Source organism: Puntigrus tetrazona, chromosome 9 (genome assembly GCF_018831695.1).
Source record: "Puntigrus tetrazona isolate hp1 chromosome 9, ASM1883169v1, whole genome shotgun sequence".
Classification (NCBI taxonomy): Eukaryota; Metazoa; Chordata; class Actinopteri; order Cypriniformes; family Cyprinidae; genus Puntigrus; species Puntigrus tetrazona.
The window spans coordinates 2,780,128-2,805,696 of NC_056707.1; the positions used below are offsets into that span (position 1 = coordinate 2,780,128).

At 35.3% G+C, this 25,569-nt stretch overlaps 1 protein-coding gene across 1 annotated transcript in view; it reads right to left on the minus strand.

Annotated features, from left to right (window-relative positions):
* LOC122352168 (polypeptide N-acetylgalactosaminyltransferase 13-like) overlaps positions 1-18,411 on the minus strand; it is a 35,119-nt gene extending 16,708 nt beyond the window's left edge. The window contains 8 exon segments of the mRNA XM_043249746.1: positions 3,122-3,302; positions 3,451-3,465; positions 3,467-3,569; positions 4,493-4,663; positions 6,502-6,709; positions 7,310-7,476; positions 11,991-12,159; positions 18,339-18,411. Of these exon segments, the coding sequence (XP_043105681.1) occupies positions 3,122-3,302; positions 3,451-3,465; positions 3,467-3,569; positions 4,493-4,663; positions 6,502-6,709; positions 7,310-7,476; positions 11,991-12,154 (1,009 nt within the window). The 5' untranslated portion in view covers positions 12,155-12,159; positions 18,339-18,411.
* Between the last annotated feature and the right edge of the window lie 7,158 nt (positions 18,412-25,569).

Genomic DNA, 25,569 nt, shown 5'->3' on the forward strand with positions numbered 1-25,569 from the left:
TTCACTGGAAAGGTTCACTGTAAAAAAAAACCAAAAAAACCTAAAGAATATACTCAATAAAATCGAGGTAAGAATTTGCGTGAGTAGATTCTATATTATATATTTGGGTAAAGAATACCAAAATTGAACAGCTCTGACAAACTAAAAGAAAATAGGTAAAGCATGCCTAATGTTTTTTAATACACTACACAGTTAATTACCTATAAAGAAATTGTAATAATAACTCTTTTTTTAGCAGGCAATATTTCATCTTCCAAATCAGTATTTATAATAATTATGAATACGAAATACGAAAATGTTACAATTGCAACAATATTTAAATAAACTCAAAATAGTCACCATCATTTGATCTTAGCTTTCATTGCGTTAACAAATGCATGTTAGCACATTATTACAAGTGACAATGAAAGCCTTAAGATTAATGTACAATGCGTTCAGAGCCCAGTGATGCTGGTTTGTTGAAATATTTGCAAAAGTGATGTCGATTCAATGCAATTAACACTGACATATCAGTTCTTTTAAACATTGATTCAGTGTTTGCTTGCTATGCGCACTTTTGAGGTGCCAGAGCTAATATCTTTGGGTATATATTACTTCTTATTTTTTGGGGGGGTTTTGTGTAGCAGTTAGTAAAAAAAAGTAGTGTAAGTAGAATTTACCCAACATTATACTAATACATTTAAGTAAAATCTACCCTATTTTAAAGGTTTGTATTTAACATGCCCATGATAAATTTTTACAGCGTTGTAGAACAGAAAGAAATGGTAGCACAAAGTGCCTAACCTAACCAGTGTTCAAAAATTAAATATTAATATTATATTATAAATACAAAGCCCTAACTTATGCATTGATTTATTTATTTTTGACACTCTGCTTCCATTCCTTTACAAAATCTATTATTACATGGAAAAGCCTGCATTTGATCCATTCATTCATGCTTATACTTTTAACCTTGATCTTAACTATGTTTTATTCACTTATTAAACCTTGCCTGGTAAATGTTCATTTCAGGATGTGATAGTATTTGTTTTCATATTGTTTGCATACTGATTGCATATAGTTGTGTCACGAACAATGAAGAACCATAAAGTATGACACTCATTCAGACACTGACTAACATACTGTAGCACATGTTGACTAGAATATAAACTGCAGTGTTATTTGTTTTATTTAAAGTTATTTGCTTAAAGAAAATATATTTTTACCTCCAGTTTCACTGACAAGGCTTAAGGCAAGTCCCAGACTAAAATGCATACTTAAAATATCTTGCTCTTGCTATCTTTATTTGTCAGTGTCATTGTTCTGTCTCAAGATGCACAGCTGTAACATTTTCTTAGGTAAAACTTTAGAATACTGTTTCATCGTTAATGAATAACTACGCAGGAACAAGTGACTAATGCACTATTAACACTGTAATAACTACAATTATCTAACAAGAAACTCTGATTAACAATTTAGTAAGTAATAGCACTCAGTTGAAACTGGTAGTTCACCGTTAGCTAAACAAAACTCCTAAGAACGTCTGTATACAGTTGCACAATTAATGTGAATTATGCATGATAAATAAGTAATTCCAAAATTAAGATAATGGAAACCCACTAGTAATGATTTAAGCATTACCAATTCCTTCTAAAAGAAGAAGTAATAGGTAATTACTAATCAAAACCTACAAAAACCTCATAAGTTTACAATTACTGAATACCGATCCAAAAAACAGCAACTATTCTAGAAGGATGTTAGTAACACTTGAATAACTACTATTCGATACTTTACAAAACCGGCAAAAGCTTACAATGATTCACAGTCATTACTAGTGAGTTCATAATCTTCACTTTAAACTCCCTCTGAAGTATTTGGAAATATACTTTAGAATTAATTATGCATTATGCATTATTCATATTTATTATGAACCTGTGTAAGTAGTTCTTGGGTGGTATGAAAAAATAATATAGCTAATAGTGTAGAACTACCACATTCGACTAAGTAATGTTACTTACCAATTCATTAATCAGTTTCTTGTTAGTTAGTAGTAGTTACTAGAGTTCTAATATTGCGTTACTGCGTTAATATTGTGTTTTCTTCTGTAGTTATTCATTAATGATGGAACCATATTCTAAAGTGTTACCTTTTCTTCTAAGGCGTTTTATTAAAGCTGCTTATATACCTTCATTTATCTTTGGCCTAGTCCTGGATTAAATTAAGCCCTGTCTGTGAAACATAGTCTAAATGTACTAAATTGCTCATTCGTAATGTAATTTCTTTACCATAAAAATGTGTAGATTTAGCAGCACACCAAGAGACACAAGACAAGTAAATATCAAATTACATAAATATACTGTATGCACTTATTGTAATTCATACTGCACTTAATATAAACTGAAACTAAACATAAAATACATTTTCAACATTTTCAAAATTATAGTTCACACTTGAGTATAGTCTTTTAAAATATAATGTTTTGAAATAGGTGCTCTTTGTGTGTGTGTGTGTGTGTGTGTGTGTGTGTGTGTGTGTGTGTGTGTGTGTGTGTGTGTGTGTGTGTGTGTGTGTGTGTGTGTGTGTGTGCGTGTGTGTGCATGCACTAGTGAGAGAGAGGGAGAAAGAGAAGGTAAAGCAAGCAAGCAAAAGTAAGATAAGCGGATGTGTGTTGAAGAAATTTTGTGTGCTACAATACCCTCTTGTCTGAACAAGCTTGAGGAAGGCTGGATTTTTACAGGATTATAGAAGACAAACAACCGATCGCAGCAATGGGTCCGGGAGGCCAAATGATAGGATAATCACAGACTCTCAAAGCAACCATGACCACAGATGCAAATCAGTGCGCTATTTATAGAAAACCCTCTGCATCTCTGTAAAGACAGCCATAGCTCACACTGACACTAATGAAGACCTGAGAGAACATGGTTACCTGCTCTGAATTCACTAGTTCACCAGCGTTAAATCATTTGCTTGGTGGAACTGTGCTGTCATCTCAATTTCACTTTTGCACTATATTGTACATTTAGTTTAAAAAAATATGATTGAAACTATCCAAAGCAACCAAAATTAAAACTGCAGGGATAATATGATGGTCCGTCTCAGTAAGTGAAATGTCATTTATTGATTTCCTGAAGAGTGTTACCTGGTGAGATGATGTAGAAGAAATCTTTGAACTCATCCATCCAGACTTCAGCCAATCGCCTGTTGTTCTTGTTGATCACCTGACCGGTTCCACCAGGGAAACTGTATGGTGTGGCCTTCCTGAACACGTGGCCTACATGAGAACATGTGACTATCTCTAGAGATCCTCCACACTGCCAGATCTATTCACACACATACAAAGGAAATGCAATTAGAATCATCAAGGATCTTTAAAACGTATCCACGTAAAATTGAAATAAAAAAAATAAAATCCAGCATGTACTTATGAATATAGTATTGCAGAACATCATCAACAAATGGATCACTCACCCTAAAAAAGACATCTCAAGATTTTCCCTCCCCATATATCCATGCCTGAATCATAGGTGCCAATCTCTTCAAAATAAGTTCTGTCAATGGAGAACAGACCTCCTGCCATTGTGGGAGTTCTGTGGAGAAGATTCAAAACAAAACTAGAATGAATTCATCTGACAGGGTGTATATACTGAATGCTATATATGTGTTCCCACCATCAATAGCTAGGTTAAGTGATGTGAACCTCTCTAGTCTGTTTAAGAAAATCCTCTGATCAATAACTTTCTTTATAAGGGTGTAATGATACATTGATAAGGATCAAATCAATACATATCAATCAAATGACTAATAATATGACGTATATACGCAATGGAAATACATGCAAATATTTTTATTTTCCAAATATATTCTGTATGTGTGAGTAATCTATATATACAGTAAATGTGCACATATATATATATAAAAAAATTGTGTATATATATATATATATATATATATATATATATATATATATATTTTTTTTTTTTTTTTTTTTTTTTTTTTTTTTTTTTTTTTTTTTTTTATGACAGTGCATGCATGTATACATATGTATATTTTTAAATTGCATAGCTCATATTGTTGTTTATGTCCTAATGTAGATACTACATTTTAGAGAGTACAGAAAAATGACAGACTTTCTTCACAACTGTCATTGCTTTTCTCATTAAACAAGCCAATGATGAGCTGTCATCAGCAGACTGCTGATCTCATGCATGACTAAATGTTTTGTTCTTGTTATTTTGGTTACATATGTGAGTTGTAATAAAAATGTAACTGTATAAAACGACATACAGGTTTATTGCAGGCCATTTGTAATATATTTAACATTTCTTTTATAAAACCCTCAGGATAATGAAAGAACTGGTTTAAAGAGTTAACGATATCAGATTTTAGATTCACATCCTAATAATAATGTAACTGACAACAGCTAAACCATCGTGCCACCTACAATACATGCTGTCTGCTCAATTAAGACAAATCAAACATTATTTAAATAAAACGCTTTACAGTGTATTACCTAACAGGAAGGGTTCTGTCCCCCTTGCGTCGGTCCATCTCTCTCTGAGGAACTGGATACCATCTGAAGTTGAGCTTCCAGTTGAATCCCCCATAGGTCATATCTGAGCCGGCCATGTACTCGAATGTCTCATCACTGATGACATCAATGATCGGACAGACCACAGCCCTCCTAGAATGACAAACACAAATAACCCTTTCACCTTCAGCCCAGTGCTGCTGTGGAAATAGGTATTTTGACAAGAATTGCATCTATTTTTAAAATATCAAATTACAAAATAGCGTAAGAAAGCTGCAAAAATGGAGGAGAAAAAGAATAGTTAGAAAACCTCCCTTCCTCCCTTCCTCATTTTACTGCAAAATTAATAATATTGGCTGCTTATTAGTACTTATAAAGCACATATTCTTTATGACCATACCTTACTAATAAGCAGCCAATTAGCAGGTTATTGAGGTAAAACTTGTAATTAATGGTTTGTTAACAGTGAGAATTAAACCTCAAAATAAAGTGTGACTGAATGGCTCGAATGGTCACACCACCCTAAGATGATGGATGTAGATGAAATTCGGGTTTAAACCAGACAGTTTAGCTATAGTTTTTGACGGCTCAGAATGACTTTGCATCAGGTCTGTCTGCCGCGGGTTTATTCTGCAATAATGCCCATCTGACTAGACATTATCCTTTGTGTAACAGAAAAGGCCGAGACACATTTCCAAATAGAAACAGTCCACATTGCAACATGCTTCCAGAATGTTATTTGGATATTCACCTCCAGCTTTAGCACAACTAGACCAATTCTGATCGATGCAAACCCGATACACGCACCGCATAATGCTATACACCCAAATAAGCAACTTATGTATCACTGCTTTGCGATTCAGCCTAGACGGGGAGTTAAAAACCTTTACAGCAGGCAGCACAAAAGCGCATGCTCTCAAAAATAGGTTTCCTGTATCAAAGCACCTGAGCATGAACGAATATGAGTGTGCTTGTAACAAGTAACAAGATATCCCCAGTAATGTAATTCTGAATCTGCCTTCTGTACCTGAATCTGTGTGAACGTAATAAAGATCATTTTACAAATGGAGGACACGTCACACTTACTGATGGGTAACAGGATTATACTGTGAGAGACCATGAACTAAAGCAGCTAGTAGGTAAGCACACAAAGCAAGGTAAATATGTAATTGTTAATGGACTTTCACCTAAGCACCCAATCATTTACTCGGACAATTTATCTATTTATACATTACTTTATTTATGTACTCATTAAGCCATAGGCAACATCACCACTTCTCTTTCGTAGTAATGCATTTTTTTCTCTAATCCAAGAGATTGTGACCCACTAGAGCTGGAAGATGGCTTTAAATTATTTAATGAAGCAGTAAGACCCAAGAAGCCTTGGTTTATAGTGAATTTATTCCTATAATCCTAAATGACTGGAAAAATCAAAATTAAATAAATGCTAATCAAAGGTCTGAAATCATGGGGTTTTTGTTTTTGATATAGTGCCACTCCTTGAGTAAATAAAATGTGACCCTGGACCATAAAACCGGTCATAAGAGTACATTTTTCGAAATTGAAATGTATACATCATCTGAACACTGAATAATAAGCGTTCCATTGATATATTGTATAATATTTGTCCAAGATAAAACTATTTGAAAACTATTCGAAATTTAAAGGTTGCAAAAAAAAACACCTTTAAAGTAGTCCAAATGAAGTTCTTAGCAATATATTATTTTTTATATAATATAATTATGGTATTATGGTACCAGTACTTAATGTACTAAAATAAAAATATGTAATTTTGACCCACGCAGTGTATTTTTGTCTAACCTCAGCAACTTAAAAATATTAAGAGTATATTAAGGGTCTTGGAATACTGTCTTTGACAACAGAGTGCCTTGGATTCAAAGAAGCTGAGAACCATTTTTCTACAGTACATCCAAGGATGTAAAGTTTGGGTCTCAGGAATATACGATCTGTACAGAGTCAAGTACACTCACCTGTCCTCTTTGATCCGGGAAAGCAGCGGCTCCAGCCACCCTGAAGTGCACTCACAGTGGGCATCCAGGAAGGTGATGACCTGTCCTCGCGTGGCAGCTGCTCCTCTTAGTCGTGCTCGAATCAAGCCGGATCGCTGCTCCATCCTTAAAATACGTACTGGAACCTCCAGAGTCGCAACATGGTCCTCTAATTTTTTCTTTAGAAAATCTGCAATCAATCAGTGGACGCAAAGGTCATCTACAGAAATGAAATTATGGTGGATAGCTCCATATTACACACATTTTAATGTTTCTTCACTCAAGTCTCTAAGAAGCTGAGTGAAATTTGTGACCCTGGAGCACAAAACCAGACATAAGTAAATCAGGTGTATTTTCGTAGCAATTGCCAACAATACATTGTCTGTGTCAAAATGATTTTTTTTTTTTATGCTAAAAATCATTAGGATATTAAGTAAACATCTATCTAAAGACATGTACATCTCTTTAGCGTAAACGTATTAAAAACTCAAAAATGCATTGCTAAAAACTGGACAACTTTAAAAGTGTTTAAATTAGATTTTTTTGCATCCTCAGATTCCAGATTTTTCATGTAGTTTCATTTATTATGTGAAAAATTGGCTGGACCCTTATGACTGGTTTTGTGGTCTAGGTTCACATTAATGGACTAAATAGCCTAAACGTCAACATTTACATAAACGATGACACTGAGGATTTTCTGCCATTGACCAATATAGTGGTACTCATAATAACTCAACATGTAAAACATAATTGATCAGTTAATAAACTAATTAATGGCTGTGATTATGACCTCTCTCGCTGGCATCATCCACCAGCAGAATCTCGAGCAGTAGATGTCTGGGCGAGCGATTTATGGCACTATGTATGGTTCTCAAAAGTGTACTCCAGGCTTCATTATGAAACACGATCACAATGCTGGTGTTTGGAAGGTCATCGGGGTATGTCTTGGTTTTACAGCTGAGGAACACACACAAAGGTTAATAAGACAAAACAAGTTAAATAAGTTCAAAGACAAACTTTTTAGACATATTGAGTCAAGTATCGAGTCAAGTTTCTTTGCAGGGCTTTTCACAATGCACATTCTTTCAAAGTAGCTTCGCAGAAAACCCCGATGCTAATGTTTAGTATTAGATGGATCCGTGGAATACTCTATTCTGATTGGTCAGTCACCACATTCTGAGGTATGTTACTCTCTGATAAAAACTGGCAAAAACTATTAATACAGGCTTGTCGGGTAACTGCAGTCAGCGCTATTTGCTTTCTGGGAACATTTTTTTTTGTGAATGCTTTGTGTTTGACAGAGGTGGAAATCTAGCCATATTTTAGTTTCACCCATAAACAGCAGCTGAGTGATTCATTTTAAGTCACAAGCAAGTCTCAAATCATGTTCCAAGTCCTCGAAGAGTTAAAGTTAATGAGATAATCAAATGATGATTAGTTCATTAGCATGAACACCTGCTGTTAACAGTTAACATCACTGAAGAAAAGAGAAAAACAAGCACAGCTGACTTCAGCCTCAGCCTTGGATGAAATCAACTTGAAGAAAAACAAAGACAAAAGAAAACAGTCACCATAACTGTGGTCAGTGTTGTTGGACTTTTAAACATTATGATAATTCAAAGACGTTTGCTTTTAAGCAATTGCTTCACAGCAAACCTAGAAGTAGCAGATTAATTCATTGATAAATTATGATGGTTGAATGTTATTGCTTTAAATCTCTCTGGTTTTAGTATTTCTCTATTTGGTTTATTAAATACATTTGACTATTAAGTATGTCTCATTGTAATGTGTCGATACTGAAACCAAAATTTTGTTTAGGATTAGGTTTTTAGACATGAACATTTATCATACGATCCTCAATAGCGGTGACATTAATTATTCGAACTGCATTGCATGATTTCAGCATGAAGCATTTTGTTGGTTGTCACCATTGTTAGGTATTTATGTGCTGGTTCTTGATGTTTGTGTGTGTCTAAACAACACTGGAGTACAAATTTTATATCACACAGAATCTCCGTTACTCTTTATAACAGCAGGTGTTCATCTCTAATTAACAATCATCATTTAATTAAGTCACTTAATTATCTTATTAACTTTAACAGTTTAAGGACTTGGGATTTTACTCAAGACTTGCCGTTAGAGCCATTACAGTGTGCACGGATCCACACTTTAAAAATTTACCTAAAATAGTCAGCCATCCAGGGATGGATTTTGGCATACTCTTTTTAACGTTCTATGCTTCGGGACGTACTTATTTTAATCTCACATACTATTTAGGGTGGATAGTATGAACACTGGGAAACAGGGAATGACTTGGTTCCTGCTTTAGTAAAATGAGCTGCTGAGTTAATGGATGGAACAAAAATATGGCGGGACTTTTACTCTTTGGCCCCTGAATTTCCCACCTCTGGTGTTTGGTTGACAGCTAAAATATGACACGAATCGATATTTAATTATGCCAACCTGGTATCGCAGACCCGCTCTCTCACTTCATAATGCAGCTGCTGGCCTTTTGTGATGATTTAAAGTCAGCGTGAAATAAAAATGGACTTTATTTATGAACAATTCATCTGTGAAAGTTAATCTGCTGAAAAAAAATGTCTTGGTAATATTTAATCAAAATCTGAACAAAGCAATGGTGCTCCTTTTCTAACGATGTCAGTCTTGGGCAGAATACCCTTAAACACACCCCTCCTCTATTCAGTATTTCCACTTTGTATGCCCTGTGCATCAGATGTTTAAGTTCCCTGGTCGTGATATCTGAGGCTAAGACTAATTCCGCAATAACCACTGGTTTGATGTACATTATCCTTTACTTATATCATAATATCTTAATAAAATGCATGTATAGACACATTTAGCAAATTATAGCTATAGGCATATAATACAGATTATATTTTGTACTAAAATCTGAAATAAAGTATATCTTGATTAAACCTGATGTACTACATATCCAACTTGTGTATACTCTGCAACAAAATGAATAATCAAGTACCTGAAATTTGCTATATGGTATATATTGTGGGTTTACTTCATGTATGTGTGTAATTTAAAACATCGCTATGGCCTCATTTTAAGGACAGTTTTCAAGACAAAATGTTTCCAGTTTGATCATTAATATAACACTGAATAATTGTTGACCTCTGATACTTACTTTTAAACATTGATTCAACCATACAAGCATAAAATCATCTCTTCAGCAATTACATTCTTCTTGATTAAAGCTTGAAGCAATAAAAATCAATCTATTTCCTGCTATTAAGATATTAAGTTATTTGATACATGCACAAACAAGAAGACAATTTAGGATACACACCATCTTCAGCATTGGGGGTGCTAAAGTAATTTAACAAAAATTATACGATCCATTAAGTTGAAAATTGGTATGCGTCTGCTTTAGTGGGCATCCTAACATACCCTTTAATAGGGCTACATTAAAAAAGCATGTAGGCGCTATCAGCCAATCAAAATTTAGTGCCTAAAACTGACACATGTCTATTTCTGTCATTCAGACTATTTGTATTAATTTCAATGCAAATCCTTAGATTGAGGTGATTTTTATATTATAGATAGCTAGCAGCTGAGAGTCACCAAGAGAGCTTAAATAAAGCATGAAGCTGCACAGGACAACGAGCGCGCTAAAAATCCGCGAGAATGGCTGAGGGAATGAAAAGAGATATGGGGATAGTTTTATAGCTCTGCTTCTCTTTGTGTGCACAGACAGGATGGGGGCAGAAGGGCACAAACTCGAGGCAGATTACAGATGACGGCACGCAGCATCTATCTATGAATATCACCCAACTGCGAACAACGGGGGATTTTGGCTGTAAGCATTGAGGGAATGGGACAGAATGGGTTATTTTACTGCAATGTTAAACCAGTGTTATTCCTTTGGGAGACAAATGTATTCATTCTCACCCCAAGTTGTTTTCTTTCCTTGCTTCATTCCATCGTTCATTCATTCTAAAATACTCATTAGTAGTTTTGCTATGGGGAAACGTAATTTTTGCTCATAGCTGTAATTAGTGACGTGAACAATCCCAAAACCTCAAAGTTCTAAATTTAAACATAACTGTGGAATGGGCTTAAATGATACCCCAAATCATGCAGCTTCTTGGCTACTTTTGTAAGAGACATTTTTAACAATTCTACTGTTCAACATTCATTTCGACTGGTAAGAAGCGCACATGGACCAGGATATCCTTATCACCTAACACATAATCGATCAACGATAATAACAAATAACAATAATCACCATTCAGAATATCATAGCCAACCTATTTCAACATCCTAGGTATAACATTTTGGTGGTGAGTTTAGCACAGATGAACATCACTGACATGTTCTTAAGAGAATGTAAAAATCTCATTGTTTTTTACTGTGGAGTTCTTTAAGTTCTTGGAGCATTTAGCTGTCACACAAACTACTGAGATTAAAAGACTCTGGTAAAATGTTGAGCAAATGTTTATTCCAAGAGAAACATCCATCACTGTATGTGGGTGATGGCCTTGAGTGCGCTGAATGGTGGCATAACTCAAACACACCAGATGAATGTGGCATGTTTTGCTCTAACAGCTCTCTGGGATTTCATTATGTAACTTGAATGGTTCTTTAGATTCCATAAACAAAGACCTTATTTGCTCCACTGAGACAGAGGGATGAAAACTGGAGCTTTCACGTAATAATAATGAACGTTAAATAAAAAGTATATTTATCACCTATTCTTGTGCAAAGTTGCTTTATTTTTATTTTTGATGAACAGATGCTCTTGGTGTATTGAATGTACATACTGATAAGAAAATATCCACAGTTTGCCTCATTACGTGACCGCACAATAAAGCATGTGCCGGGCTTATGCAATTGTGGTTAATATTCATCTAAAAAATTTAGGTCAGCTAGAATTAACACAACTAACTAATTGTCGATTCACAGCCTCGCCCGTTTGTCTTAGAATAACTGCTAGCTTTCAAACTTGTCTGTTCAAAACCACAAAACTTGTACCACTGCAACGGCAAATACCATACTGCATCCACGAGAGTTAGGAAATACAAACATCTCTCTCTGAAACTGCTCAAGTGTGTGATCCCCAAACATCTTTGGCCTGCTGCTTTTATTCTGATTCAGATGCAAGCTGAGTCACTTTTCGGAAAGAAAAATTAATTAGAAAAATAACATTTACACTGAAAATGTGTCGTTGTAGAAAGTCCTTGAGGCAAATTTGAGTTTTGAATTTAAATAAAGTAGTGGGGCATCAATTTCTATCCATTCCATAATTACAGCAAATGCAAGTAGCCACAAAACCAATAACCAATAACCAATTATTGCTTATTAAAAAAAGAAACATTAAAAGTCATCGTCTTCCTAATGAATGCTGATTTGTGTTGTTGAGATCGTTGTGGCAGCTGATTGGATCCCGCGATTAGTGTCGTTAATCATGGAGCATTTGTCTGCACAAACACACACACGCTCACCCGTCCAGCCGGACATCTGGCAGACTCCTGTTGAGCGCGATCATGTCACTGGCCATAAGGTTGAACTGATTGATTTTAAAGAGCTCTTTCATCTTCTCCTGCTCTTCTTTGGGAATTACCACAGCCTTCCCCATTTCACCTGGTGCCTCATGGGTGCGGGACATCACCGCTGGAACACAGAAAGCAGGACGGCAGTCGGTGTCAATTATTTATTACCAAGTGCTCAGTATCCTGGCCAAAACATGTGCCCATGTATTTATTTATTTAACTCCTTTCATGTCGGTTTGTTAGAAAAGTGTCAGCTATGATATCTAAAAAGATGTAATGCATAATAATCATAATAAAAATTTGGTCTACAGTATTTTCATCTTCATATTAAATATGCACTTTTTTAATACACAAAATGAAATCAAAATGTATTGCTCTGCCTCTGAAACTGCACTTTCTATTTCAGCTAACATTGCAAACTGATGCACATTCATTTTCAGTCATGCAATTAATTCCCAGTTTTTAAAATGAATCCTACCTTTCATTATTTACTTTTGAGAATCCTTTTCACTTGGACAGTAATATTTACAGTTTACTTCACATATGTGACCCTGAGTCTTTATATATATATATATATATATATATATATATATATATATATATATATATATATATAGGTATAGGTATATTTGAAGTCAATAATACGTTCTAAAACAATAACCTCCAAAAGATTTTTTTCAATCAAATCAGTTGATTAGCAATATTCATTTCCTATGGGTTTTTTTGCACCCTCAGAATAACGATTTTCATACTGTTGTATCTCAACCAAATATTACTCCATCCTAGAAAACCATAAGCTCATTTATTTGGCTATGTATAAATGCCATTTTCAAAACCTTTGTTCCTTATGACTGGATTTGTAGCCCGAGGTCACATATGGAAATAAAATTGGTTGCAAAAACAATCATGATACATATAAGATGAAGAGGCTACAAAGTAAAGTAACTATAATAATAATTCAAATGAATACACAAGTTAATATGAATACTATTTATTAAAATGAACAATAATATAACAAATCAAAATGTATAAGCTTGGTTACAACTGTCCATTTGACTCATATATCTATATAGTGGGGTTTAAACTGAACACAAAGCAGATTTTCAGTGTCTCTGCTGCAGGTAAAACTGACAGCAGTGTTCTGAACCATTGATCCATGTTATAGGATCTGTCAACACGGACGCTTTCTGTCCTTGAAATCTGACTTAACACTGTTATCAAACAGAGACTACAAGGACAGCAAACAAATCAACAGAAACACTTTCAGAAAAACACACTCAACATTTTTTGATCATGAGTTTTGTTACTCTCATCAGTAACCATAAAATGAGTTACATTACTATACTCTCATCTGATATCTTTTAGAAATGACACAGAAACAATGGGCTGTAAAGCTGTATATTGTAATAATTGCTAAAAAGCATAGTCTACGCGTTTTGTTGTATCATATTTGATACATCAGGCTTTTATATAGTATGATATAAGAAACAAAAACACTTCAGTATAATTCAGAGGCACAAAGTGAGCAAAATATATAATATGATGCAAATGTTGGTATTTATATGGCAAAAATGTAATATAATATATAAATACTTCTGTTTAAAGCTCTAATGTTTAAAAGTTTAATAAACCTATGACGTTGCTTCTATGTTTAACGTTATATATTAGTAATAATATTTAAATTATTCCTATGAAAAATCTCACCGTGAAAAGACACGTGTATCACTACCTGAATGTTTTTGTAGAAATTATAGTAAAAGGCATTGCATTTGTTAACATGTCAAAACTGTTAATCCAGGCAAGTCAACAGAAGGCATGTAGAAAAAGATGTACAGCATATGTTTCTGCATGGTTTCAATCATGTTTGTTTGTTTTGATCATCTTTCAAATATAATACAGTAGGCTTTATAGGGTTGAGCTCATGTTTGTCATTATCGGTACTGAAGATGCTCTTTAATAACTCTAAAGTAGCGCATGTCTGCAAGGACTAGAAAATTAAAGAATCACCTCAAGATCAAGCTTCTACAGAATGCCCTCCATCGGATTACTAGGGAATAGCATTTATAAAACTAAACACATGATGAACAAATGATCAGTTAAGCCACCAGCATATACAAAGTCATGATTTTTCCTTTGTAAAACTACTAGGATACATTCTAAGTGATTTATGTTCTACCATATTATTAGAGGCTTTTCTCTGTCACCTATATTTATTACCGTCTCCTTCTATAAAGCAATATTCTCAGCCCTCCCAGAACCATAGATCCATACGCAGCTGACCAGGTTAAGAGGGTTCAATCCAAACAATTCACAGCCAATCACAGGCCACATTAACGGCCTGTCTGATTTGATGACATTCTCAGTTAAAAACCTGGAGGTCTGCATGGACAGTTTTATGCAAAATCACCCTGCTTTACGACAGAGAACTGCACATAAACCGCGCAGCAAAACACTCCAATATAATGGGGAGTGCTGTGACTGCAGTATGACGAAGAGCAACTCATCGGGTCTCTGACAATAACAGCAAGAATGAAACTCTGCAGCACTGCTTCTTAACGTCCCTCTTCAACCTTCACAGTATTTCAAAGCAGAACCAGGGGATTTGATATACCCTCACGCACTGCTGTCTTACTTAGCTGCTTAATCCAAAAATAGCATCCATTTGGGCACAAGGACAGCCCATAATATCATGTCATTGAAATAAATCTGGAAGCATTGTGCCATTATGGACACTATCATTCTGTTCCAAAACCTACTGAGCTGGCTCCATGAGCAGTACACAATCCCGCTGCGAAAGCCACCACGTTTTAGACAAATGCAAAGGCGGTAACGTCTGTAGCCTTTGTGGAAAAAACTATGTACAATGTACAATGTAATAATAAACACTCTAAGTAATCCAAGATATCAGACATAGTTGAAGAAAGTTATAGTTCCAAGTCAATAAAGTGTTCAAATTAAGGTTAACGCTGGAATACAACTGCACAACTGTTAAAAAAGCAGAAACAGATTTTAAAACATCATGTATCATGTACATTTTTTCTCAATAAATTCTTAATTTGCTGCTTATAAAGTAAGTACAGTAGTTGTTAAGTTTAGGTATTGGGTAGGTTTAGAGATGTTTAATAAGGTCATGTAGAATAAGTTATTATTATGTGCTTAATTACTACTAATAAATGGCTATGGTTCTAGTAATATGTTAATAAAAAAATAGAGCGTTTCCCAATCAGCTCCCTTGTTCAGTAGTCAGTGCGCTGATCAGGAGTCAACCATTTTAAGGGCCATCTCAAGCACCAGATCCTTCCAGTCCCTGAAAAATCATTGGCCAGTGGTATAAAACAAAACCCACTCTGTGATGCAGAAATGTAGGCATGTGTAGGGGGCTCTGGACAAGTCATAACTTTTATGAAGAATATTTTTGGTTTTGAGACTTTAGTCTTGCAACTTTAGGAACCTTACCTTTGTACTAACAGCTTGTAACAAAAAGAGGAGAACTTGAAATTGCATCATATTGGGTAACTTTAAGATTTTCCACAGACATTTATTATTTGCTCTGATTGTTTGTGACCCAGCATTTGGTTTGTGATGCTTTTGATATATTGGGATGATCATTACGAATGTGGGAAACATGTTTGAACTCTTCTGGCTGAATGTACTCAAAATCAGACTTTACCCATCACACATTACGTGATTTATTTATTTATTTATTTTAATACATTTATTTTTTTGGTGAAATCTGCAAACTCAGACTGAAATCTGCAAACTCACCATGGATTTCAGTAATTAGCACAGACTACAAATTTGAGAAAAGGTCTTGGCAATAATTGTGTGACTAGTCCAAATACTTTCTGATACTGCCTTAGAAAAAAATGCAGACGTAGACATTCATTATGTTTCGGAATGGAGACTATCTGACCTTTTTAAAGAGATTCCCTGCAGTTATTCATCAGGATGTATGAAAGAGCATTAAATAATTGATGTCCATTAGGCACCGTTTCTTTGGTTTTATTAGAATGTAAAGCTGTTGCATCATCAGTTTAAACAGCAGTCTGGGAAGAGGGTGATGTATACTTAATGATGTGGCAATTAAGATGGAGAAGCAGGCATTTCTGCATTGATCCCAGTACTTTATTTATTTAGCAATAAGATCATATTTGAAACAGTCTCTGTGCTCTCTTTAAGGTGGCAGTTTAAGTGATACATCTACTACAGCCATTCAATAAAGAACAACAGAAAAATCGGCTACATAGTAAAGCTAAAAATAAACCGACTAACCGGTTATGAACAGACTAAAAGCAAAATGATCTTTCCTGGATAAGATATTTGAAGATCTGTCTCCAGTAGACTGAATTTTGTGTGGTGATGGGATGAGGACTGAAGTAAACTGAATCTATTTTAGTTACACAAAGCAAAAGATTGGCAGATTCACGTTAATCTATTTTTGATAAAGTAAACTCACTTTTCTCTCTGCTCACAGGGTGTTATACTTTGAACGTGTCACACATAGCAACATACAATTTTGCAAAAATGACGCTCCGGGCATTAATGGGTTGAACTTGGGATGCTGTTTGTCTTGAGCCAGTAAACAAATGCCTAGAACAGGGGTCACCAGGTTCAGTCCAGGAGGGTCATTGTCCTAATCAAACACCTGAAGCAGCTAATCAAGGTCTTTGTGTACTTGAAACATCCTTGAAACTCTGCAAGACACCAGCTCTCCGGGAACAAATATGATGACCCCTGACCTAGAATATCCAAACAGGCTAAATCATTTAAGACCCCTATATAGCAGCCTCGTATTAATGGGGACTGCGATGCTAGTCGCATTTTAGTTGGGGGACCAAACGTCAGTATTAACTATTAACTACAACTTCTGCCTCGATAAACTCAAACTTAATTTACTGCTAATTAATAATAAAATAAGTGTTTAGTTTATGTTTCTGGTTGGATTAAAGGGTGTGAGATGTATGATGTTGATGTATGAGAGATGTAGATAACTGCACTTTAGACAAAATAAAATTAAAATTAAGTTTTAAACTGCCTAGTCCTAGTCATTATTAGTCACCTTAGGGACTTAATGTTAACCTTAAAGTCCATTCCTGAATAAAGTGGGGGTCTATACTTGTTTAGATGTTATTCTAATATACCACTAATGTCAGAATAAAACATATGTCCTTGCTAACAACCCTAATTGTGTCATTTGCTCATTTGTTTGTTTGTCTGTTTGTTTGTTTACACAATATTCCGCATTATGAATAGCATAAACTATTGCCAGAGGAAGTTCAATTCTTATTCCTGTATTACACTAGGCAAAATAGAGAAAGATTCATATTAGAAGATCGACATACTGTGCCGACATTTATATCAAAGATATTTGCTTGCCAATAAAGTTCAATTTTGTTATATCTAACTAGTAAGGAGAGCAATATGCAATAAAACATCCGGCAAAGAGATAAAGATCATAATTATCAAGCCAAAATCATTTTGGTGCAAGTTGGTACATGCCCTGCATATTTGCACTACTGAGTTATATAAAATTCTCTTTTGAAAGCGAACTTCCAAGTTCTGTATTAGGTCCTCAACCTTTAGATAACCCCCTCGTCGCCAGGGCTGAGCTAATCACTGCCCATAACCTCAATAAGAGAAAAGATCTTTCAAAGTGACTCGACCTCATAAAAACGATCTAGCGTAAATAGCCGACAGACTGCAGTGCTTCTAAGCTCCGCTCTTTCAGCACTGCGGCTGCTTAGACCTCATCTGACTGTTTAATACCCTAACAGCTTTCCTGCCATTATTAAATCCTGAATGCATGGATACAGATTGTATTTCAGACAGACACAGCTTTCCTGTTTGTCCACTTTATTAGAGGCAACAAGCAGACCACAGAATCTACATTCATAACGAGGCTTTTGATGTACTTGCGCTATAAAGGTTTAGAGCAAGACTGTGATTATGGTTATTGGTGGACCGCATCTAAACCTGAAAGCTGCTTACGGTAAGAGTTAAACCTGTTTACCAGACATGGTGTTGAAGTGAGGACAAGCATCTGATAGTGCTGGGATTAAACAGTAAGAAATGAGCAGCTGGTGAGCACAATTTCAGGAGATTTCACCATCAGAAAACAATGACAAGTCATTTTATGAACAAATACACCCATATTTTGAAGGCACACTGGCAGTATTTGTCAGCACGCTGCCCACAAGGCCATCGTGATCTGCACAGGTGCACAATAGATGGAAAGTACGGCGGGCGATCCCCTGCAGGTAGATAATAAAACTCTGCGTTCTGTCCAACGGTCAGACTCACCTCTGAGCGCAGGCAGGAGTGAGTGGTCCTTCTTGTTGTCACATTTGTTGCACTCCACTGAAGTAGAGCAGCAGGAAGACGCCCACTAGCACCCAGACCAGAGAGGTGGTCAGCACCACCTTACAGTACACGAAGCTGCCTCATGAGCCCCTGCTGGCGCCAGGACACCTCAGATGGGCAGATGAGAGGGACACAGGAGATGGGGCAGGGGGCGATGTGACAGGACACACTCTGAGACGTCATCCCACTGAGAGGTGACAAGAAAATAATAAATATTAGTTGCATCATCAAAGCGCCAAACCGAAAGTTAAAGACCAAGTCGGATGAGTATAATAAGCTAGTCTGAAATAAACCCTTATTGTCTGTTCAGTGCTATTTATCTAATCATTGCAAAAGTCAGCCTCTCAAACAGGTCATTTTTACTATGCAAGCAGCATTATGTACAGTAAATGTAATACTTACACACATTTTTATATCCGAGATTTAAAATTCACTTCCACTTCTCTTCTGGTTAACTGTTAAAGGAGAGGCCATAGGCAGAGGGGGTGAACTGACTCAAGGTAAAGCTAAAAGCAGCCAAATCTGCAAACATCATAAGCCTGTCTTTTATAGCAAGAACCAGACATGAGTGTCATATAAGATAGTAAATTACGTTTAATGGGACTAAATGTATATTTGATAATTTAATAAAACATTACAAATTGAAAATTATAAAATGTTTACTTTCCAAGATTATTCAACCAAGCTTAATAAATTATTTCTTTGATCTATGGTGAGTTTAAGCACTTAAAAAAACGAAACTCTCCTTAAAATCACTGAAGTAGTTGCTTACGTTTGTACGTGACATCTGAGCTATGTTGCTTATCAAAGAGGATTCTCAAGAAGTTCAAAGTTTAGTCAAAATTTAGTCTCATCTGAATACCTTTCACTGGCCATTGATTCCTAAACTCAACAGAATAGAGTGTGATTGGTAATGTTAATATAATGTCAATCAGCATTTTCTATTCTTTTTCATTTTGTTAGCAACAGATGTATTAGATTTCATTTGTTTGTGCAGAGGCATTTTTTTGTCCATTTTGTTCCAATTTAAGGTTTCAGCTTTCAAATAAAACAGAATTCACTTTTATTGCCACTTTTACTTTGGGACTTTTTACTTTGATAGCACTGCAGAATATGAGATACACAATATAATGATAATATGCAATAATATAGCAATAATGTCTCTAAGCTGGCCGGCTATCGCTGCTGACCGAACGAATGTTATGTTTAACAGCACACAATAGCTACATCCCAAATGTAGCAATATACACTATGCACTTTTTATATATTATGCACTTATGCACTGCTCAACCATATACTATATAAATTATAAAAGGTTATTTTGTCATTCTTAATCAGAGTTCTGATGGCCCTCCAGACATTACGGCAAGATACAAGCTACTCATAATTTGTTATAAACAACATGTAAACAACTGTAGCATTTAGTTACTGTACATTGCACTACTTAAAAATAAGTTTTCAACACTGGAAGCTAAACTGTTTTGAAGACAGTCCAGCTATTATTAAAAATAAGTAGCTATTATTACTATTAACATTATTATTATTATAAGTTTGTATATTATTTTACAGCTTTGATGCCTCTGCTGCAGGTGAAGGATGTGACACCATAAGATCACTCCTGTTATAATGTACGAAGTGCTTCTCTTGCTCTCTGTTCCTCCCCTTCTCTAGGCTCTATCCTGGAGTCTGGAAACAGTACACTCGCTCTCCAGACTGTCTGTCCTTTTTCTCTAGGGAATGCCTGACAGCACACAGTGAACAGAAACTACAGAATCCATTCTATATATACTCAAAAGCACAATCTGTCTGTCTGTCTATCTATCTATCTATCTATCTATCTATCTATCTATCTATCTGTCTGTCTGTCTATCTATCTATCTATCTATCTATCTATCTATCTATCTATCTATCTGTCTGTCTATCTATCTATCTATCTATCTATCTATCTATCTATCTGTCTGTCTGTCTATCTCTATCTATCTATCTATCTATCTATCTATCTATCTGTCTGTCTATCTGTCTTATTACATTATTGTACACATGACCTTTGTTTGTTTGATCATCAGTAAAAATCATGCCTCAGAAGCTGTGAACTCGTCTCTCATTGGAAATATATCTTTAAAACTTAACACTTTACAATAAGGTTTGATTTGTAAACTACATGGCAATAAAATGGATCTATCTAGCCCTGAATAGAATCATCTGACTCATATAACCAAATCAAAAGACTCACAACAGCACAAGCAAACAGGCTGTAATCTCAGATTTGATCACAAATGTTGTTGACCATCTGCTGGGCCGCCCAGGGCTGCAGTGGCACCAGAATGAACTTCCCTCAGGATTATCTCATTTAACAAGCCCTTAACAAACCACTGAAAAGCTCCAATCATGATGAATATCAACTAGACTACATGATCAACTCTCCTAATAATATGTAATATTTTATTTTAAGGACCTATTTTCCCAATTACATAGTTGCTTATTACAGTAGCATGCATATTACTAGCATTTTGGCTGTTTATCTGTATTTATAAATCCTCAAGACAGCACTTTATTTTACAGTCCTGTTTCCATATGTGCATACTGTGCACTAAAGTGTAAATAAAGTGTAACCCTTAATTCTAATTAAATAGGATTTGTTCAAGAAGACAATATGGTGATACTTTTAGAATAGGGAACTCATATTCACTATTAACTATGACTTTTCCTCAGCGAACTCCAGATTAGCTGCTTATTAATAGTTAGCAAGGTAGTTGTTACAATATGTTTAGAGGTAGGAATAAGGGATCTAAAACACAGCCATGCAAAATACCCAAAAGGTAAATCAATATAGAAAACTCATTTGGGTCAAACATTGGTTCAAATGTTTTCACAAAAAAATTTGATAATTTCATCAGATTCAAAAACATTCCATTATTTTGACTGTTGTTTTGAGCAAAATAACATCTAGGTCAAAAGACTTTCATTATTTCCAGGAAGGCATTACTTACATATACACTGTTGAAATGTTTAGGCTAAGTAAATGCTTGAATGTTTTTGAAACAAGTCTCTCGTGCTCAACGAACCTGTATTTATCTCATTGTCATAATGAAAAACACAGTTCTGAAAGCAGCAGCATTTTGACTCTGGGCCACTATTGCCCTAGCAACAAACCACAGAATACCTTAGCAACATATCAACAACTCAGAACACATTCAAAGCTACATAGTTTTTACTGGGCAAATCTGTTTACACAGTGCAATGTCTGTATCGGATGCACCAGTGAAAACATTTCAAATCTATATGTCCTGTTGTTGTCTGTAGCAGTGTGGTCCCTTAGAAACAGAACGAGTCTGTTTTCTTTCTGCGCCTAGCATAGATAACTTCACTGTTTACGTGTAAGTTTACTTTTGATGCAACATGATGCTCTTATCAAGTGTAGACTTGGTAAGGGTAATCGTGATTTCGCTTGAGAAGTTTGAGAATCAATAAAAGAAGAAGTATGAAATTGAATTCTATGTAATATTCCAGGCCCTCTGCTTCAGAATGCCTGCACTGTTTGATTTCTTTAGAGATTAACCAGCAGACTGCTGTAAAGTCTACAGATTCAGCCCTTCAGACCTGGGGGTGTACAGTTACCTCTAAGCTATTATCATTAGTCTCCTGAAACTCAAAACCCAAGGAAAGCATTGATTGAGTCTTTAATTAAGAGGCTTTCACTTTACATCGGCCTTTGCAAAGTCTGTTATTCACTGCTTTGTAGCAAAATGAGACCTTGTCCTTAATTATTTGACATGCTCTGCTAAGAGTTAACTAGTAACAAAAGGATTCATTTTAGCTATGCAAGAGACAGGACATTGCCTCAATGTCAAATGTTAAACCAACTCACACAGAACAAGTTGCCTCAATTACGCAACTCAAATAAATGTGCAGCGAGATCATTCACATATATTTGCTGGGACGTGTTTTAAGTTATAGAGTATTGAAACTGGCAAACAACACAAAGAGGCGGTTTATGAGCTTTTTTACTTGAATTTCCAATGAGCTGCTTTTACGCCACATAAAGAGATACCGTGAATTTACACAATGTTCAAAAATCACTTAGAACAGCATCTTTTGTCCGCTTAGTATCGCTTCATAAGCAAATTGGGCCATTTTTTGATAAGTCTAAGAAAAAGTCCCAATTGTACTGAATTAACCTCTATTTTTAGCATAGAGATACTCTCTGTAAGGTCAAGTGCTAGTGGATCAACATTCATCACGAAATTGGTTTAAATGTCATGATTTGTAAATATGCATTTGTTAATCGTGACAAGACACAGAGTTTAGCTGTTAATTCATTTAAAGTAAATAAATAAAAAAATTTGTATCTTCTTTTCTTCTTTTTTGATCGTACAAGATAGATGCTGGCACGTGCACTTATCATTTAAAGAAGTGTTATACATGTAAGGTAGTGACACTCTGGTACTTACTGAATGAAGACTGAATGACACCCTGATCTCCTGATGACCAGCCAGCAACGTGTTGCGTTTGTTTCTCTTATTTATAATTCCAATACGATTTCATGCGTATTCTCTTGTTGTGAGCGTGAACACCAAACGACGACATGGACCCAGTAAAACATATATAAATAAATACAAACAACAGGCCGTATTTACTGAGCCCCCACCCAAAAAAAAAAAAAAATCTCGAGCTGTCCCTTTCAGCACTGTCTCTATGACAAACGATGCTGCATGCATTCAGCCCACTGCATCACTGGACAGATGTCGTGCCTGCAAGCAGATGCGAAGGCTGAGCTGTGTGTCGCACGCCGGGTCTCAAGCAGGTCTTCATGTGAAGAAACATTTCCTTAGAGATGGATTCAGGATGTCGGTATCGTTCCGTTTGGGCTATTGGATTTAGGATGACTGGAGACAAGAGGCGCGTCCATCCAAGACACCAATGCGCAAGTGCGCCGAGGACATCTGGTACATGTAGGCTGTTTCTAATGACAGCCTCTCTCTCTCTCTCTCTCTCTCTTGGGGAAAATATATTATTAACTGGTAATTATTATTACCAGTTATTCAGATTAATACTAATTCATTAATATTCTGGATGATGTTTTACTCCTACACAACTCAATGGTTCTTTCTATGATTAAGTGTAACACACATACATGGGTGCTCTTTTTGTATTTAATTGATAACTGCAGCATCAGTTAATCTCATAAAAGCCATTCCCATATATTATTCTAAAAATAATAAGCATCGAATACATTTGGTCTCATCCGTTTTCTCATCCGTTTCACTTTGAAATTGTTTTTTAACATCATATTTTGATCAATCATCGTATGTTTCGCAGCCGACTACTGACTATACTGTTTAACTTCATACATAACTGGTAAGAAATCATTATTTTGCAGCTTGCCGCACATGGAGCGAATTTGCTGCCCAGAGTATAATTTGGAGGCACAGCAGCGACACCTGCTGTACGCAAGGGGAACGATATTAAAATGATATTAAAAATAACATGACCTGTTCTGATCTTTCAGCGTTTTCCATTTTCTACAGGTTGGCTGTACAGCATTATAAAGCAACAGTAAAGTGAAAATAAAAAAAGTTAGGTTGTACTTGATTTTCAAACCAGCATTGATTTCCATTGGCTTACATATATAATGCAGCTCAGTTGCATAAATAATGTTATGGTATCCATTCATATTTAATGTGTCTTTAAAACCGCCTGCAAATGCATAAGAAAAAAAAGGTGTTTTAAAAGAGAAATGCGGTCATACCAAATACTAGCTAATAAAAGTTACTGAAAAAAAAAGATTTCTATGTCTTGGAGATGTTGCCACGGTTCTTCTAAGCATTAGGTCTCAGACTAAATTGCTTCTGTCTCTTCATCTAATCCCAGATTGACTCTGTGATGCTAAATGAAGTACACCACTGCTGAGGTCAACCCACACAAACCCTGATTGTGATCCTCGCCGGTCCTAGTGTCTTCCAGCGACCATCATCATTCTTCTTCATATACATTTGAGCAACTGTTTTCTATGCACGTGCAGTTTACGGTCAGATTTGTCTACAGGTTTCACCAGACCTGAGCTTTTTACACAAGTCTAATCGCTCTGTTCCTAAGTGACAAAGGGAGAAAAAGAAGAGGAGGAAGAAGAAACAACTTATTTTTGTTCACTCAGCACGACCTGATTCGTGATGGAATATGTGTTCTTAACTTAACTCTGATCTGATATCATGAAACATTTCTGTGTAGCTGTCAGTGCATTGAGAAAAGCTGCCTTTATTTATATATATATATATATATATATATATATATATATATATATATATATATATATATATATATATATATATATACAACACTCTGAATAAAATGTGTAAACTCAATCCGGGCTATTTTTAACATTTAAACAAAGTATTTTGATTTTCTTTGGATTTCCAAATGTTTTGGATCATATATAACGTAAATAACATAGACCAAATTTAAAAGACAAATATATTGCTGCATCCTTTGTGTGGTTAGTTATCTATCATTATTTCTAAACTTTGACTCAAATGTGATTTTGAAGCTCATGTTAGATGCATACACTCAAATACAGCACTGCTTCTTGTTGTTACAGGAAATATTAAAAGTCACGTTTTTAAAATCAACCAGGTTCATTTCCCTGAAGACTGGCCAGCAGATGAGACAGTGACATGTCAACGATGTCCTGATGATAAAGCACAGAGGAGTTGGATGCAAAATTCATTTCCAAATAAATGCTCAGTAAATATAGGATATAACAAATGTCAATTATGATGTTTCTATAACAATATTATTTAGAAACAGGACTCTGGCATAAAATATAAAACTTATACATTTTATGGGTGACTTTTTAATCTTTTTGACTTTATGGCTACAGCATATGATTTAGTTTAGAAGAGGGGCCATCAAACTTGATCCTGGAGTCCTTAGTTTGTTTTTGTTTTTTTTAATTCAGCATTCTTTTTTTTTTACTTTTAACACTGAAACTTTTTAAATCATTTTGAAACCTTTTAAACGTGTTTTTTAATGTAAAATTTAAAAATGTCAATGTAAATAATGTAAACGTAAAAATTCGACAAATTCTGGTCGCCACAAAGCGTGGTTGCATTATTCGATCTCAAGGTGAAGACATTAATGATCTAACTATCTGGCATCTCAAACAGTTGTGGCT